The sequence below is a fragment of the Rhipicephalus microplus genome, chromosome 5 (genome assembly GCF_043290135.1).
Source record: "Rhipicephalus microplus isolate Deutch F79 chromosome 5, USDA_Rmic, whole genome shotgun sequence".
Taxonomy (NCBI): Eukaryota; Metazoa; Arthropoda; class Arachnida; order Ixodida; family Ixodidae; genus Rhipicephalus; species Rhipicephalus microplus.
Genome location: NC_134704.1, coordinates 129,770,930 through 129,787,866, shown reverse-complemented (window position 1 = coordinate 129,787,866; position 16,937 = coordinate 129,770,930). Strand labels below are relative to the sequence as shown.

The window sequence follows — 16,937 nt, the reverse complement described above, 5'->3', positions numbered from 1 at the left end:
CGCGGAAGCATATCACAAGTGATTGTGCTTAACATAAAGTACTAATAGCAAAGCTTTATGGTCATGCTGAAAACAGAACAAGAGAGAAAAGCTTCCACTACATGGAAATATGACGAATGAAGCGAACGGGCCCGCTGCGGAAGCCGACTTATGTTTCCGATTCAAAGGGCTCTTTCGCGGGTACGCTAGCATTTTCCCGGGTCTCTAATAAGTTTGCTGACTTTGTGTTGCTCTGAGTTGTGCGTCTTCTATGAGTGCAGATCGAAGCAGGGTTATCACGTGCGATATTCCCGCAAGGAGGCGTTCGTACGCCCGCGCGCTGCGGGAAACGAGGTGAGTCAACGCTTCCGCGAGCAGACGACCCTCCACCGGCGCTCCGGCTTCCCATGATGCTTTGCAGCCAGCATAGGTGGCGCACGCCAGTTTCTGTAAAGGTCCATAGGACACACTACAAGTAAAAAAAAGACGTAACTTCCCGACTTTTATTAGCTTTTCTTTCTGTGCATGCTTTGAACTCAGTGGCACTTTAACGATTTATTCATTTTTTCGGCGTGCACGTTTTTCCTCACTAATACCAAAACAATGATGCATTTATCGGCGACGCATTTCGTGCGTTCTCGGCCAGTTGTCTTTTGAACGAGGCCACTGCTACGTTTTGAATGTCTGGCCTGCCCTTTCTGTACGCATAGTCTGAAAAGTCAGCCCAAACTTTCTGAATGATCGTTTGGTTGTCGCAAAACACCCAGAATGTCTCGAAAGGGGGCTGCACCTTTACATTCACTATAAAATCCGTAATGCGCACGTGGGTTGCTTTGAGGCGTGTTTCCTGCAAGAAATACGAAAGCGGCATTAATTCAACAACGGGCTAGAGTGGCAGCATAATAATAAACAAAATGTAATAATCATTCAGTGTTCTAAATATGTAATGGAGATGATGGTGTGCACAGTGCAAGTATACTTCGAAAAAGTCAGAGCTTCCCTTAGAGGGCAAAGCAATGAATATATAATACCAATTTCAGTCACGGTGTGTACCAATGGAGACGCCAATTTGAATGACAGGTCCCACACCGCCGCGTGTTCCATCAAATGGCTTCAAACTTTGTGTGCACATTCCTGCTGGCCTCCTGAGTGGACAGCTGGTGATTATTTAAATTCATTGTGTGCTGCGTATTACTGCAGAAGATTCCTTTGTTGGAAGCACTACCATGTTCAACGATTTTTCGACATGACACATTCCAAGACTTACGTGAACAGTTTTTTTTCTTTTGATGGAAACAAAAAAAAAACAAAGTGTGCATGCATTTCGGGCCTAATAGCAGATTTTTTTTACGCGAGAACAGAAGCTGAGCTCACAGAACAACGTTTTTTTTTCACTTTCTTTTTTGTAATAGAATACTGAGTGCCTATGAATTACGCAAGGCGAATTTTGACGCGTTTCTGCCCGCGCATCGTAATTCGTGACAGAAGGAGGTAGAATAAAACTGGAATGTCATAGGAAGAATTCAGCAAGCAGCTAGAAAACTTCTAAGTGCTTTTAAAGCACAAAAAACCGCAGGAAAAAAACACGGAGGGCGATGGCAAAAGAACTGTCACAGCGCAGCATTTTCAGCGCGCTGTTCAAACGCACAGAAGGACGCACGAAAAGAACTTAAAACCCGACGAGCGTGAACTGTCACAAAGGAGACTTCGACTTAGTGGGCGTGCTTCTACTAGCACCAATATATATATATATATATATATATATATATATATATATATATATATATATATATATATATATATATATATATATATATATTTGACACAATGTAAATTAAATTTAACACACAATAATGCCAAAAAATGTAAAGAGGAAGTTATTAGACCCGATGGTAGTGTAAATGTGAAGATAAACATATGGGTGAAAAGATAACTTGCCGTGAGCAGGAATCAAACCGACGACCTCCGAATAACGCGTTCGATGCTCTACCACTGAGCTATCACGGCGGTTATCCCCCCAGCCACTATATTGGGTTTATATGTGAATTTAAAGGTGGGAGTGTCAGTCAGCGCCACTTGTAGCCATGGTGACGATTGTGGCACAACCTTTCTGAGCCTGCTTGGTGTCACGTAGCACGTGAACTTATTACGAGCTGGCAGCTATTGCTGGCAGCAATTCCGTCTCATAATTTCCTCTATACCTTTCTTAGCATTATTGTCTGCCAGATCTCATTATTATTGCGTCAAAATACGGAAAACTGAGCCCTTAGGTATACACTTCTTTCCGTTAACGAGGGTCTCGTACCGACCTTCGTTAACGAGGATCTCGTACTGGCTGACTTGGTGCCGTAAGGTTGTATATGAAGGGCGAGGTTAGCTGCCAGCTCGTAATAGGTTCACGTGCTACGTGACGCCAAACAGGCTCATATAGACTGTGCCACACTCGTCGCCATGGCTACAGGTGGCGCTGACTGACACTGCCACGTTTAAATTCACATAGAAACCCAATAAAGTGGCTCGGGGGATAGCCGCCGTGATAGCTCAGTGGCAGAGCATCGAACGCGTTATTCGGGGTTTGTAGGTTCGATTTTTGCTCACGGCAAGGTATTTTTTCACCCAGTTTTCTTTCTTCTTATTTGCATTACATTGGTTTTCATAACTTCCTATACATTCCTTGCAATATTTTCTCTTAGATCTCGTTTTTTTGTGTGTCAAAAACACGAAAAATGAGCCATATATATAAATATATATATATATATATATATATATATATATATATATATATATATATATATATATATATATATATATATATATATATATATATAGGTATGGGATATGGCACAACGGGAGCGTTGTCAACAAGGATAAATATATTTATTTCCCAACAGTTTCGGGAGGGGACCTCCCTTCATCAGGGGGTGAGTTATACTAACATGAGTTTCCAAACTTCCTTGCTGCCGCGTCCCTCTCGCCTTGAAAGACGTTTGCGAGAGTGAGAGGGAACTGGAAGAAGGAAAAAAAGGAGAAAAAGACGAAAAAAGAAAGAAAAGAAAGAAAGTAAAAAAGAGGAAGAACCACTGTCAACACTGAGAACGAAGCCAACTGTCCGTCTACATCCACCTACGGTGCATATCACGTGCTGTTCAGTTCTTGGCGTGTGTCGGGCCACCCAAGATTGTCGCCGCGGTGCCGGGAGGGTCCGGGACAGCGTGCCTAAAGAAAGGGGTTTCCCCGTAATTGGTCGTTCGGCGGGCGGCGGGCGGTGTGTGTAAAGGAAAGGTTTCTCGTTAATGGGTCGGTCGGCTATTTACCTTTAATATATATATATATATATATATATATATATATATATATATATATATATATATATATATATATATATATATATATATTGTGACGATGGAACGCGTTTATTTACAAGATAGGTAACGTGGAGGTGTAGCTCAGCGAAGAATCCACAGCGCCGCTCGCGAGCCAGTCGATTCTCTTCCTCCTCTTCGTCGAATCTTCGCTAGCGCGTTTCACTTCCCGGTTCGCAGACGATGCCCTCTGGGCGAGTCACTCAGATGGTTGATGGTGGCACGGTTTAAGGCGCGGAACGTGTGTCAGTTGTGTTTTGCTAGAGCGGCGACCATTGCTTGTGACGCTCGAGATTACGTACGTGACGTCGCTGAGGCGGTCAAGAATGACGAATGGACCGGAATAGTGGGCCAAGAACTTCTGGCACAAACCACGTTTGCGGACTGGTGTCCATAACCACACAAGATCGCCCTTACTATAGGATACGGAGTGATGGCAGGCGTCGTAACGTTTCTTAGAACGCTGCTGGGATGCCAAGGTTCGGAGGCGTGCGATGCGACGGGCTTCTTCTGCGCGGCAGAGCGTCTCGGCTGTCGAGGTTTCCACGTCTAGTGTAAAAGGTAGTATAGTGTCGAGAGAAAATCGTGGGGAGCGAGCGTACAGCAGGTAAAATGGAGAGTAACCTGTAGTCTCGTTCTTCGCGGTATTGTACGCGTACGTGATGTAAGGTAGCACTTCGTCCCAGTTTTTGTGCTTAGAATCGACATAAATAGACAGCATGTTCGTGAGAGTCCAGTTCGTGCGCTCTACGAGACCATTGGTCTGCGGGTGATATGGTGTGGCATGGCGGAAATGGCAGGCAGACAGACGCAGGATCTCTTCAACGACGTCGGCAACGAACTGACGTCCGTGGTCGCTAATGACAACGCGTGGAGGACCATGGCGGAGAATTATACAGCGAAGCATAAACTGCGACACGTGCATGGCCGTTGCAGCAGGTATTGCAGCAGTTTCTGCGTAGCGCGTTAGGTGGTCAACACAGACGACGACCCATCGATTGTTACTGCTCGATCGGGGAAATGGACCGAGCAGATCGACACCAACAGTCTCGAAGGGAGAGTTGGGAGGTGGAACAGGATGGAGAAGTCCTGGTGGCGTAGCCGTGGGACGTTTTTGTCGTTGGCATTGTTCGCATCCAGCAACGTATTGAACGCATCCAGCAACGTATCCAGCAGCGCGTTTCAGTATTTTTTCGTGTCGTGTCGCATCTTGGGCCAATAGAACCTTTGCTGGATTCGTTGAAGCGTTCTGGCGAAGCCCATGTGACCGCAGGTTGCGTCGTCGTGTAAGGACCGAAAGACGTGAGCCCGTAAAGTGCGTGGAACAACGAGAAGCAGACGGGTGCCTTGTCCGGAATAATTCTTCTTGTAAAGGACGCCCTCATGAACCACGAAAGAGCTTGGGTTTGCGTGTTCATTTGCGGAGGCGAACAGAGAATCTAAGGAGCGGTCCTCTTGTGGGGCTGTCCGGAAAGTCGCAAGATCAGGGAACTCAGAGGCAATAGCGCCGATATACTGGTCGAAATTGTCAGCGTCGCACTCCGTCGTCGGTAGAGGAAGGCGCGATAGGCAGTCGGCGTCTGCGTGCCGGTTACCGCTCTTGTAGCGTACTGTGAAGTCGAACTCCTGTAAGCGCAAAGCCCATCGCGCCCGTCGTCCAGATGGGTCTCAGAGGCCTACCAACCAGCATAGAGAATGATGGTCGGTGATTACCGAGAAGCGACGGCCGTAGATGTATGGGCGAAACTTGTGCACGGCGAAAACGAATGCGAGGCACTCCTGTTCTGTGACTGTGTAATTTCGTTCTGCCTTGCTCAACGAACGACTCGCGTAGGCGACCACGTGTTCAGCATTGTCATGACGCTGAACGAGCAGTGCACCAAGGCCGATTCCACTGGAATCTGTGTGAATTTCCGTTTCAGCAGAAGGATCGAAATGGCGTAGTACCGGTCCTGAAGTCAGTATGAACCGAAGCTGCTTAAAGGCTGCTTCACAATCCGGTGTCCAGTGGAAAGGGACATCCTTTTGCAGCAAGTCAGTCAGTGGTTGTGCTTTATCATTGAAATTCGGAACAAATCGACGAAAGTAAGAAGACAGGCCCAGGAGGCTATGCAACTCCCTGGGGGACTGCGGCTGCTTGAAGTTGCTGACAGCGGCAATGTTCTGCGGGTCCGGTCTCACGCCATTTTTATTCACCAGGTGTCCCAGAACCAAGGTTTCACGTTCTCCAAAGCGACATTTTTTTTAGTTCAGTGTAAGCGCAGCTTCCTCGAGACAGGTTAGAACGAGGTCAAGGCGATGATTATGTTCTTCAAATGTTCGGCCAAAAATTACCACATCGTCCAGGTAACACAGGAAAATTTCCCATTTGAGGCCCCGTAAAACGGTGTCCATATATCTTTCAAATGTGGCGGGGGCATTACACAAGCTGAATGGCATAACATTAAACTCAAACAGACCGTCGGGTGTAACAAAGGCCGTCTTTTCTTTGTCAGCCGGATCCATGGGGATCTGCCAATACCCGGATCACAAGTCCACCGATGAAAAATAGGACGCTGAATGCTGGCAGTCGATGACATCATCGATGCGAGGAAGCGGGTACACGTCCTTCTTAGTTATTGAGTTGAGACGTCGGTAGTCAACGCAGAACCTCCAGGACCCACTTTTTTTCTTGACCAAGATAACAGGCGCGGCCCAGGGACTTGACGATTCTTGAATTACGCCATAGGTTAGCATCTCGCTGACTTGCTCTGAAATTACCTTGCGCTCTGGCGCGGAAACTCGATAAGGTTTCTGTCTGAGGGGGTGCGCAGATCCGGTGTCGATCTTGTGACGAGTGCGTGTGCTGGGCGTCTGAGGTCTATGCGACTTCCGTGCAAAATCAAATACTTTAGCGTGCCTGGCCAGCAGTGTAACCAACACTTTGCGCTTATGCGAGGGAATAGACTTGTTAACCATCTTATAAAATTCGTATTCCGTGCCGGATACATCAGCATAGTGCGAATTTGCCGCATTGCTGAGAGCTCCTATGCAGATACTGCACTGCCTTTCAAACATGGCAAGGCGCATTCCCTCTGGTTGTACAACAGACTCGGATGAGCAGTTAACTACGCATAATTTAGTTTTTCCCTCGGTGAGAGACACAACGCAGCGCGGCAGAAAGATGTTATTCTTCATGCAAGGCAAAGGCAACGGCTCAATCACAATATCAGGAGAATTGAAACTCGAGTCGGCATTCGAAGCAGCAACGGGCACGCTGGCAGTAGACCATGCCGGTAGAATAGTGTCTTTAACTACAACGAGGTTGTCGTCTCCGCTACGCTGAGGCTGCTGGGCGAGGGCGGACAACAGAACCTCGCCTGCCCCGCAGTCGACAGTTGCACGGCACTCTTGCAAGAAGTCAATTCCAAGGATAACGTCATGCGTGGAATGAGCGAGCACTGCGAATTCTGCCTTGAACGCTTTACCAGCAACACGAACGGACACAGTGCACACACTTACTGGACACAAAGCCGTGCCGCTGACTGCTCGAAAAGTAGAAGATTTATCCCAATAAAACATAACCTTGCGGCCAAGTCTCTTCTTGAAAACTAAACTCAATACAGAAACTGTTGCACCGGTGTCTATTAGAGCCATCGTGGGAAAATCGTCAATGAATACATGAACCTTGTTGTGAAGCATGTGAACTAATGGAGGCATACTTGTGTGCAACGCGGTACGTCCAGCGACCTCGCCTCCATCGGCCGCGCCGGCTAGTTTCCCGGTGGCGGAGAGGAAAGCCGCGGCCGGGGACGGGGAGATGGGGCCGTCGCTGGCGCGTAGTAGGTGGCGTCAAGCTCCTCACAGAGGCAGGCAAGTCACTGCGGATGTTCGGCCGGTGCCCGTGCTTTTGGGCGGTTGAATCCGAAGGCCAGTAGGCGTAATCGGGTTGTTGGCTTCGCCGTGCAAGCATCGCTGGTCGGTCAGAAAACGTCGTGCGTGGGCGACGTCGCGATGAGCAAAACCGGGCGATATGTCCGCGAACGCCGCACTGGTAGCGCACGGGGCGTTCCCGAGGCACATTGAAGGCTGCCGTGTGGAGAGGATGCTCAGGGAACTGTTGCCACTCGGACACAAACGGAGGCGGTTGGCTGTCGTAGCTATAACTGCTGCGGGGCGCATAAGACGACTCGACGTAAGTAGCCTGTGGTGGCGGAGCCCTCTGCCGTGGACTGCGGGTGGAGTAACTGCGCTCGTCGAAACTCGCAGCATTGATGCTTGGGGATAATGTATCACACTGCGGGTCTCCAGCTTGCATGGGAACAGAGACATGGCGACGCCGTTCCTCCCGTACAATCTGACGAATGGTGGAGGAAAGGTCGGCAGGTAGAGGATTATGGCAGACATCGACGGTGGCAACAGTCGTGACGTTGGCCAGATGTCCGAAATTCGATGTGATGCGACGAGTGTTAAGAGCCTCGAAGGTTCGGCAGTGGTTAATCACGTCGGCCACGCATTCTAGGCTCTCCTTGCCAATGAGGAAGTGGTATACGTCATCGGCGATGCCCTTGAGTATATGGCCCACTTTGTCTTCTTCCGTCATGTGGGCATCCACCGACTTGCACAACTTCAGAATCTCTTCAATGTAGGTTCTGCATGTCTCACCGGTGACTTGAGCCCTCTGCGACAACGTCTGCTCGGCACGTTTCTTCTTTGTTGCTGGGTCTCCAAAGCATTTCTTAATTTCCTTCACAAACTGGTCCCAGGTTGTCAATGTGTCTTCATGGTTCTCAAACCATACCAGCGCCGTGAAATCGAGGAAGAGCCCCACGTGAGACAGCTGGCTAGCCGCATTCCAACCGTTCGAACGGCTCACCCGCTGATAGTGGCTTAGCCATTCGTCCACGTCATCGCCGGGTTTCCCTGTGAAGGTTCGCGGCTCCCTGTAGTGGTAGGGCGACGTCTTTGCGGCTGGTTGCCGGTTGTCTCCGTCCGAGCTCATTTGTTGAGGTAATGGTGCCAAGCCCGCTAGTCGACGGCTGCGGCGAAGCTCGTGTAGCGGTTCCGTCGTTAGGGGACGGTGCCTCTCCGGTATCACTTGGTAGTAGCTAGCTTACCCAGCACCTTCCACCACAATTGTGACGATGGAACGCGTTTATTTACAAGATGGGTAACGCGGAGGTGTAGCTCAGCGAAGGATCCACAGCGTCGCTCGCGAGCCAGTCGAGTCTCTTCCTTCTCTTCGTCGAATCTTCGCTAGCGCGTTTCAATATATATATATATATATATATATATATATATATATATATATATATATATATATATATATATATATATATATATATATATATATATATATATATATATATATATACTTTGGCAACTTTTCTTGGTAGTTAAGGGAAAACTGTGTGGGCGGAGCTTCTGCACTTGTCAGTTCCCATGGAGTGAAGCAGGGCAATTTATGGCTATAACATCAATTCGTCTCCTTTCAGTTCAGGTCATATCAGCGCAATTTGGACTAGAATGCATAAATACGATCGAATATCACTTTTAGTGACCACAATAATCACGACCTGAGTGGTTCTCTCGGGCAGAGGCAGGCACAAGTCGTTTTTCTTTAAATTTTAATGTGGCGTCTGAATCTGTGAGTATACTGACTCCAACGCGATGTAATCAGGTTCTGCGCGCATTTCGTACCACTGTGGAAAGTGATGTCTGCGCGCAATCAACGCTGCATTTCGACACAGATGCCGCTTCGTGCTCGACGTATTGGGAAAAGTCTTGAAAATAAAAAAAAATAGCAAAAACGCAAAATGACACGAACAGAAGAAAAAAAAGGTGAAATAATTACAAGTATTCCACTGGTATGCGCTGTGTTGTATCTCGAAGAGGTACAAGCAGAAATAGAAGTATATTTTTTAGACCTCACGCATTACATGTGGGTGCAGTTTTGGAACTACAATCAGTAGCACTTTGATACGCATGTTTTGACTGTCTATCCTTCCCTACATTGCCAAGAAAAGTTGCTCACTTTTTTCGGTAACGCAGTATCTTGAAATGCTGTTCGCATTATATTGCAGCCATAATGATATTGTGTGCTTTGAGAGTATCACGGCAACACTACCTAAATAAACATCGTTGGTCGGGGTGATATAAACCATTGACATTGTCAGTTAACTAAAGAGAATTTTGGTGCTGCAATTGCTCAGCCTACCCTGGAATGAAGGTTTTGTGCCGGATGGGCGATTGTTCCGGTTGTCACAGATTTGCCTACTTTTCATGCTTGTAACATCGTGGTGTAGTTTAACATTGCGTTTTCACGCTGTTTTTGATGAAAGAATAAAACATTAAGAAGTTGGTGAACTAATAAATATGATCATGGTGACTGCTTAGTACTGAAGCTCGGGGATGGAGCAGTTATTTTCTACTGAGTGTCCGACTGGCGTATATTTGCTTTCCCTGCTATATGTATAGGTTGCAGGTCGAGCATTTATTTTTGTTACCTCTCAATAAAGAATAGTGTATGTTCACTGCAACGTGTTGGTGGCCGCTGAAGATTTGAGCCAGAACAACGCCAACATCGAGTCCACTAGCATCAGAATCAACCACAAGTTAAAAAGCTTCATTTTCAAAAATTAACAGCTCTACATTTCATTCGGACGCTTGTGTATATATGGATGTCATATGCGTAGGTATAGAATTATAATAGCGTTTATGTGAAATGAGAGCAGTTTACCTACATTTTCCCGGGGCTCCAAGTAAACAAATATATCCGCAGGGTTATTCCATCCAGAATTTTCCAAGGTGTACGCTTCGACAGTAAGGTTCACTTGGAATGTCTGAACAACCGGCTTCCCGTAGGATAACTTGCCGGTGTAATTTGCCCAGGAGTCATCAATTGGAAATATGCACATGACTCTTTTATAAGGCCAAACCGCGATATTGCAAGTCGTTCCGTCAAATTTTGTTGAATTGGGGGTTTTAACAAACAGTTTTCCATCCGTTAGGTTGAATCTGTACAGGGTACCGTTGAATGCGAAAGGATTACGGACGTTGAAATTATGTTTTGGTAAGGGGAAGTACAGCAAAGGTGGAACAAGTTGTTTGAAGTACTGCTGTAGAACTCGATCCCTGTACGTCTCATCTGGAAGTAGAAAGACAAGGTGTAAGTCTTACACAGTAATTTGCACGTTGTAGTTTCAGTCACATCCTGAAGTTCACTCAACCCGTAAAAACCTATCCTTTTGGCATATACTCTGTTGCTCAAAGTAAGACGTCAACACTTCAAAACACGTTGTAGTGACACGTATCCTGAAGGAGTACGGCCACTAAAGTGGGTCCGGTCTTAGCGAGCCGCACGGCACGCGTTAACCGTTGACATGGCGAGAACACGATTCTGCTCAAAGTCGCAACACTTTATTGTCTGTGGCAACACCAAACGCAGTACAGCCCGTTGCAAAGGCGCGATGGGAAAGCAAACAGGCTTATCCACGCCACGGGCATAAAAGTACTGCACAGGGTGCCTCGAGCACGTCTCTGCGGTAAAGGTGATCCACGGAGACACCGGGACCAAGGCCTGGTTGCTTGAGCGAGGGCAAAGGCACTCGTGTTGGCTTCGGAGGGAGACGGGTCGGCTTAGCTAGGCCATGCACTAGGACACCGTACCACCCTTCGGCCGAGCGTACGCAGTGGGGCAAGAAAAGGTGAGCGTTCTCCTCGGGTGCGAGGCGCCGTCAGCGAAGCCCAACGAGCCCGAGCGATGGGAGTCGACGGACGGAAAAGATTGCGTGGCTCACCATCTGCTGTCCCGGAGAGTATCTGCCCACTCCTGACGCAGCGCGCGAAAACCTCTCGGGAGACTCCGCGCGTTGCGCCACAGTCAACATCCGCTACCGGGTGAGGGTAGTTAAACGTAACTCCGCTCCCTTAACGGGGCAGACAGCGGAGGAGCGGAGACATGTCGGGACATGAGAATGGCAGAAAAGGCGGCAAAGTCCGCGCAAAGGCAGCGGGCTAGCCTCAATTCCCACATTCCCTTCTCCTAAATTAGCCCTTTACCGGTCTTCAAAAGGCAGCCGGGCATTACCCATGCAGTTAAAATGACACTGCAATGAGCAAGACAGTGGCCTCTCCCGACCCTGTTGCTGCAGCACAAACTACAAGGAAAATGCTTTGAAGGTACAACATGTGCTTTATGGTAAAAAAAAAGAAAAAACGAAGAGCGAAAGTACAAGAACACATGAAAGAACACGGGTAACACGAGGAAAACAAAAACACACACAAAGTCAAATAAAGTCTTTATCTAAACAGATTAGGAAGTCTGTTTTCGTATCGCCGTTGCCGTTACCATCCGGCGCAGACGCGTCAGCTGACGGAATCCCTGGGGCAACGAGGGCCACGAAGCCCGGGTTTTTGCGCATTCTTTTCCGGCACAAAGCAGCAAGATTTTGATCTGGGAGCGCCATGGGCGGCACGGACGAGGTCGGCGTCGTCTTGCTACACCCGGAGGCTCGCGCCGCCTGGGCTTTTCCCGCGTGGAGGCTTCCCCGAAAATGCCTTTTGGCGTATGCGTTCACCCCGCACAATGAACACACACGCACTTCAAGTGGGTCTGGCAGCCGGGCACGTCGCGCAAGCACGTCGCGCTCCACGGTCGTGTGGCCGCGAAATGGCAACGGCACCTTATCAAGGGCAGTTTCACGTCACACTCACCGCTGAGCCTTCCACGGCGTATCGTTCACGAAGCACTTGGGCACTTCTTGGCGTTCCTGCCACGTCCAAGTGGCCTCGCTTCGTAGTTGCTTCTTCGCGCATGGAGGCGGCGGGGCCGCGGACTCAGGTAATTTGCGCACCCGCCGCTTCCCTGTCGTCCTAGCCTCCTACCGGCGGGCAGGCGACCTTGACTTTGACCTTGACTTTGACCTTGACCTTGACTCTACCGTTTCAGGCGACCTTGAAACGGTAGACCTGACGGAAGGCAAAAAGGGAAAAACACCACTGGTGGTCAACGAAGTGAAAAAACAGCGCGTAACACAGGACACAGGACAGAGAAGAGACGGACGAGGCTTCTCTGTCCTGTGTCCTGTGTTACGCGCTGTTTTTTCACTTCGTTGACCATGTACCAACCGGCCCAAATAAGCACTTTAGTACCACTGGTGGCCGGCGTCGTCGATTTAAAACTGAGAAGAAGCCGCGCTGCTGGCTCGGAGACTCGCAGCCGTGGTCACCAACCCCCCAATCTGTCGGCGATGAAACTCCACTCACCGCGCGCACAATCACTTACGTCACTGCACATCACGCCCTTTCCCCAATCACGGCACCAGCACACATGCCACTGACACTGATTCGTCGTTACGTGGTTCCCCTCCACCACCACATCGCGCTCGCCAGCAGAGATCGTTCAGAGAGGGGCGCGGAGAACAAAAATGAAAAAAAAGAACAAGAGAAAGAAATGAACGTGTTCATGCAGAAGAGACGCGTTCTTAGAACGTTTGATGCAAAAAAAAGGGCAAGCTTAACATCAACGCTGGACAGGAACGAAAACAAAAATAAAGCACATACAGCACCTGACGGGGCCGGCTCCTTTCCGAGAATTGGTCTGAAAGAAGCTAGCCTGCAGAGACCAAACTGTAAACTGGGGGCCTTCGGTTGCGAAGAAGTCCGCCGACTGGCGCGAAATCACACAGGTGACCCTCTTCCTCAGATTATACCGGTGCGGGGTACGAATGCGGTCCGCCGCTCCGGGTGTGCCCCGTTGCTTGCGCGAAGCGCCGCAGGGCTCTGGCGTGAGCTCGTCAGACCATGAGACAAAGGGTTTCAGGTCTTCGATATGGGCACCGCTGAATTTTCTCGCATGGGGATCTTTCAGCGAGTACGCGAGTGGAGTGCAAGCTTTCTCCACTCGGTACGGACCAAGCCACCTAGGAGCGAGCGAGGTTGAGAACCCCTTGCTGGCATCGCTAAGAGCGTGGGTACGCTTCAGTACAAGATAGCCCACCTCAAAAACAAGGTTGCCATGCTTGGGGTCAGATTGGGCTTTCTGCTGAGCCCTAGCCGACGCCAAACTTTGCCTTGCTTTGCAGAAATCTCGACAAAGCCTGTCCCGAAGTGTCGACGCGTAAGCAGAGCAGTCTGCCGGCGCCTCCTCGTCTTTGAACTGCCATTGAGTGACGCTGGTCACGGGATTTGCCAACTCCCTTCCAAAATTTAAGTAGGCGGGCGAGAAACCAGTTGAGCGACCCTTGGAAGATTGAATAGCGAACGCGAGCTCACTCAAATGGTCTACCCAGTCCCTTTGACTTTCGGCAAAGGCCGCCAACATCGGTTTGAGCGTACGATTGACGCGCTCCGTCAAATTGGACTGGGGATGGTAGGGTGAAGTGGTGCAGCGATCAATTCCGAGAGAACGCCACGTGACACCAAACACCCGGGCGGTAAAATACGAAGCATTGTCAGTGATGAGCCTTTCCAGGAAGCCGAACCAGCAAAACATTTCCTGCAGCTTCTCAAGCACCACTCGCGCTGTCACCTTCCGAAGTGGGAAAAGTTCCACCCATTTCGAAAAGTGATCAATGACTACCATCAGTTGAATGAACCCTTGCTTACTCTGGGAAATGCTCAGTAGGCACACGTATCCCAAAGGAGTACGGCCACAAGCGTGGGTCCGGTCTTAGCGAGCCGCAGGGCACGCGTTAACCGTCGCCATGGCGAGAACACGATTCTGCTCAAAGTCGCAACACTTTCATGTCTGAGGCGACACCAAACGCAGTACAGCCCGTTGCAAAGGCGCGGTGGGAAAGCAAACAGGCTTATCTCGCCACGGGCATAAAAGTACTGCACAGGGTGCCACGAGCACGTCTCCGTGGTAAAGGTGATCCATGGAGACACCGGGACCAAGGTCCGGTTGCTCGAGCGAGGGCAAAGGCGCTCGCGTTGGCTTCGGAAGGAGACTGGTAGGCGTAGCTAGGCCACGCACTAGGACACCGTACCAACCTTCCGCCGAGCGTACGCAGTGGGGCAACAAAAGGTGAGCGTTCGCCTCGGGCGCGAAGCACCGTCAGCGAAGTCCGACGAGCCCCGAGCGACGGGAGTCGACGGACGGAAAAGATTGCGTGGTTCACCGTCTGCTCCGACTGGTAGGTGTTCTGTGGTCTGCTGTCCTGGATTGTATCTGCCCGCTCCCTACGCAGCGCGCGAAAACCTCTCGGGAGACTCCGCGCGCGGCACCACAGTCAACATCCGCTACCGGGTGAGGGGTTAAACATCACTCCGCTACCCAGCGCGGCAGACAGCGGAGAAGGGGAGACATGTCGGGACATGAGAGCGGCAGAAAGGCCTGCGCAATATAAATTCAATACCTCACGAAGCCTTATAAGGTGTACTGCTGTTGTGTGTAGGCGAGTAAGAGAAGGCTAACTGAAAACACGAGCCGAACAAAGCCGTGCTTGCGTCACTGTTACGTTCGCAATGTACTTGAGATATTGAACAGTAGATATACAGGGGTATGCAAATAGGAAATTTCCGAATCAAATCAAGTACCAATAAAAGAGCGATGACAGCAAAATGAATTTGAATATTAATTATTCTAATGGTGTTCAAATAATTTTTGAATAGTATGACAACCATTTTGAAAGTATCCCTAAAATGTGGATGCGACTATTTTATAGAAAACCAACGAATCTTTTATTTCTGAAAAACAAGTATAGACAAGCTTGCGAATTTCACAGCGTGAAAAAGTAACAAAAAGTCACGGCATATGCAAGTGAATGATAAAGAGTGGGGCGAAGCTCGTGCTATTTAAGGTATTTCGCTCCACACATCAAATGAAACTAATGAATAAAATATAATTAAACTCAATATCATTATCATTGTTTGTTAAACAAAGTCGTCTTTTACTTGCGGCTTTTCTTATGCCTTCATTAAGACCACCTTATGGTCGATGAATCGCACCGAAAGCAGTTTCCGCGCTGGTTGAATGTGGAAGTTTGCAAAAACGACGTCGATGCACGTTCCTCTGACGGTCGTCTTGCGACCGGGCTAATCGAAGAAGATGCACCTGAGTCCGTACCTACTCGTCGTTCATTGCATCAACTAATGTTTGTTCGGGTCTGATACTTCGACGTCGAAGTCCCCGACGAGCAGGAACGGTCTGAACTTGTCGTACATGCGCATGGCCTGGTCGATGAACCTTTTGACATTTTGATTGGCAGATTGAGAGCCAGGTACAGCTTCTCGTGTGGCTTCGTGCCACTACCGCACCCGCTTCTGCCTCCCGCACTCGTACGTAGGGATCTTGTGCGCGCCACCGCGCCGCTTCGCAGCACGCTCCTGCCTCGCACGCTCGACATCGGGGTTCTGTCTTCGAGCTCGAGCCGCCGCCGCCTTGCGCACAGGCTGCTCTGCAACCTGGTACATTCGCCGACCTTCTTAACGAACGCGCACGCGCGCCAAACGGCTTTTATTTTACTACACCACACATCTCGCGTATGGCGCCGCCGACGAACACGCTATCGTTAACGTGTTCTTGTGACGGCATTCCTATTTTCTCGCGCGCTCGCACATCGGCGTTCCGTCATCGAGCGCGAGTCGCCACCGCTTTGCGTGTATCATACTACAAGTAACTCCATCTAGTATCTTGCATTTTCAGCATATATGCATTCAATATTTGTGCAAGTACCGCCCTCTAACAATTGCTTCAAGACATAACGAGAGGTGGCTTTATACACTTGCGACAGTACGCACGACCCAAGCCCTAAGGAGCTTCGCCCCTGATATTGGGACAGTGTAGACAAAAAAGAGCTCTTGGTAAAAAAAAGCACTCTCTTCTTCTGTGTCCCGTTTCTTTTCAGCTTCTCGCGCGGTGAAATTTGCCTTCGTAGGCCGAGCTTCCTTGCTCTTTCACAAGCTTTATCAAAAGACCTAAATGATTGCTTTTAACCGGCGAAAACTACCACACATATGTCAGATGTTGCAAAATTTCAAAGGGCTGCTTCTAAAGTCTCGTAAACTTTTTGTGGCTGAAGGCTGTAATACAAAATGATTATTTCACGTGGCACGTTTGTGCACATATTGGGAGTAACACGGCGAGAAGGACAATGGACAAGTGGGCAACACTAAAAAAACGCCAGGCCTGCGCGGTAGGCGCAGCACAGTTACAGTGAAAACTAGAAGAGTGGCCTTTCAGAGATGTAGATGCAGACCCTAAACTTGTGGCTCACACCCACCCCGGGGGTATCGGCCAAGAATCGGGTAGCTTAACAAAAAAAAGGGGAATTCATAGGTTTAAATACTGGCAAAAAGAAAATTTACAGAAATTTGGAATTTTTGTAAGTTATTCTTAAGAAAACTTTAGATGAATTAATTCCTTCTGAATGAGCAATAAATAATTGATATCAAAGAAAGTTTTTCTTTATAGCCAACATAGGTTAACTGAGAGCCTTTTGGTAATGAGGGTATTAAGTAAAGCATTCAGGCAGTACAATGAAATCTTGCTCGGCCGCGAACACTTTCCCGTTGCTGTGCCCTAGCGTATGTGCACATAGAAATAGTAAATTTGACGTTGTCAAAGCTAAGCTAAAGATTCGCTACGGTATTTCTAGTATTACCTTCTTTAAT

General features: G+C 48.8%; 1 protein-coding gene across 2 annotated transcripts in view; it reads right to left on the bottom strand.

Moving 5' to 3' along the window:
- Positions 1 to 456: 456 nt before the first annotated feature.
- The window catches only part of LOC142817379 (uncharacterized), a 61,336-nt gene continuing 44,855 nt past the window's right edge, over positions 457 to 16,937 (bottom strand). The window contains exons 3-4 of one of the 2 annotated variants that reach the window (XM_075894410.1): positions 10,060 to 10,467; positions 457 to 826 (exon numbers count right to left, since the gene is read on the bottom strand). In XM_075894410.1, coding sequence (XP_075750525.1) covers positions 699 to 826; positions 10,060 to 10,467 — 536 coding nt within the window. In that variant the 3' untranslated portion in view covers positions 457 to 698. The remainder of the gene's footprint in view (positions 827 to 10,059; positions 10,468 to 16,937) is intronic. The other variant, XM_075894409.1, reaches the window with a different exon arrangement.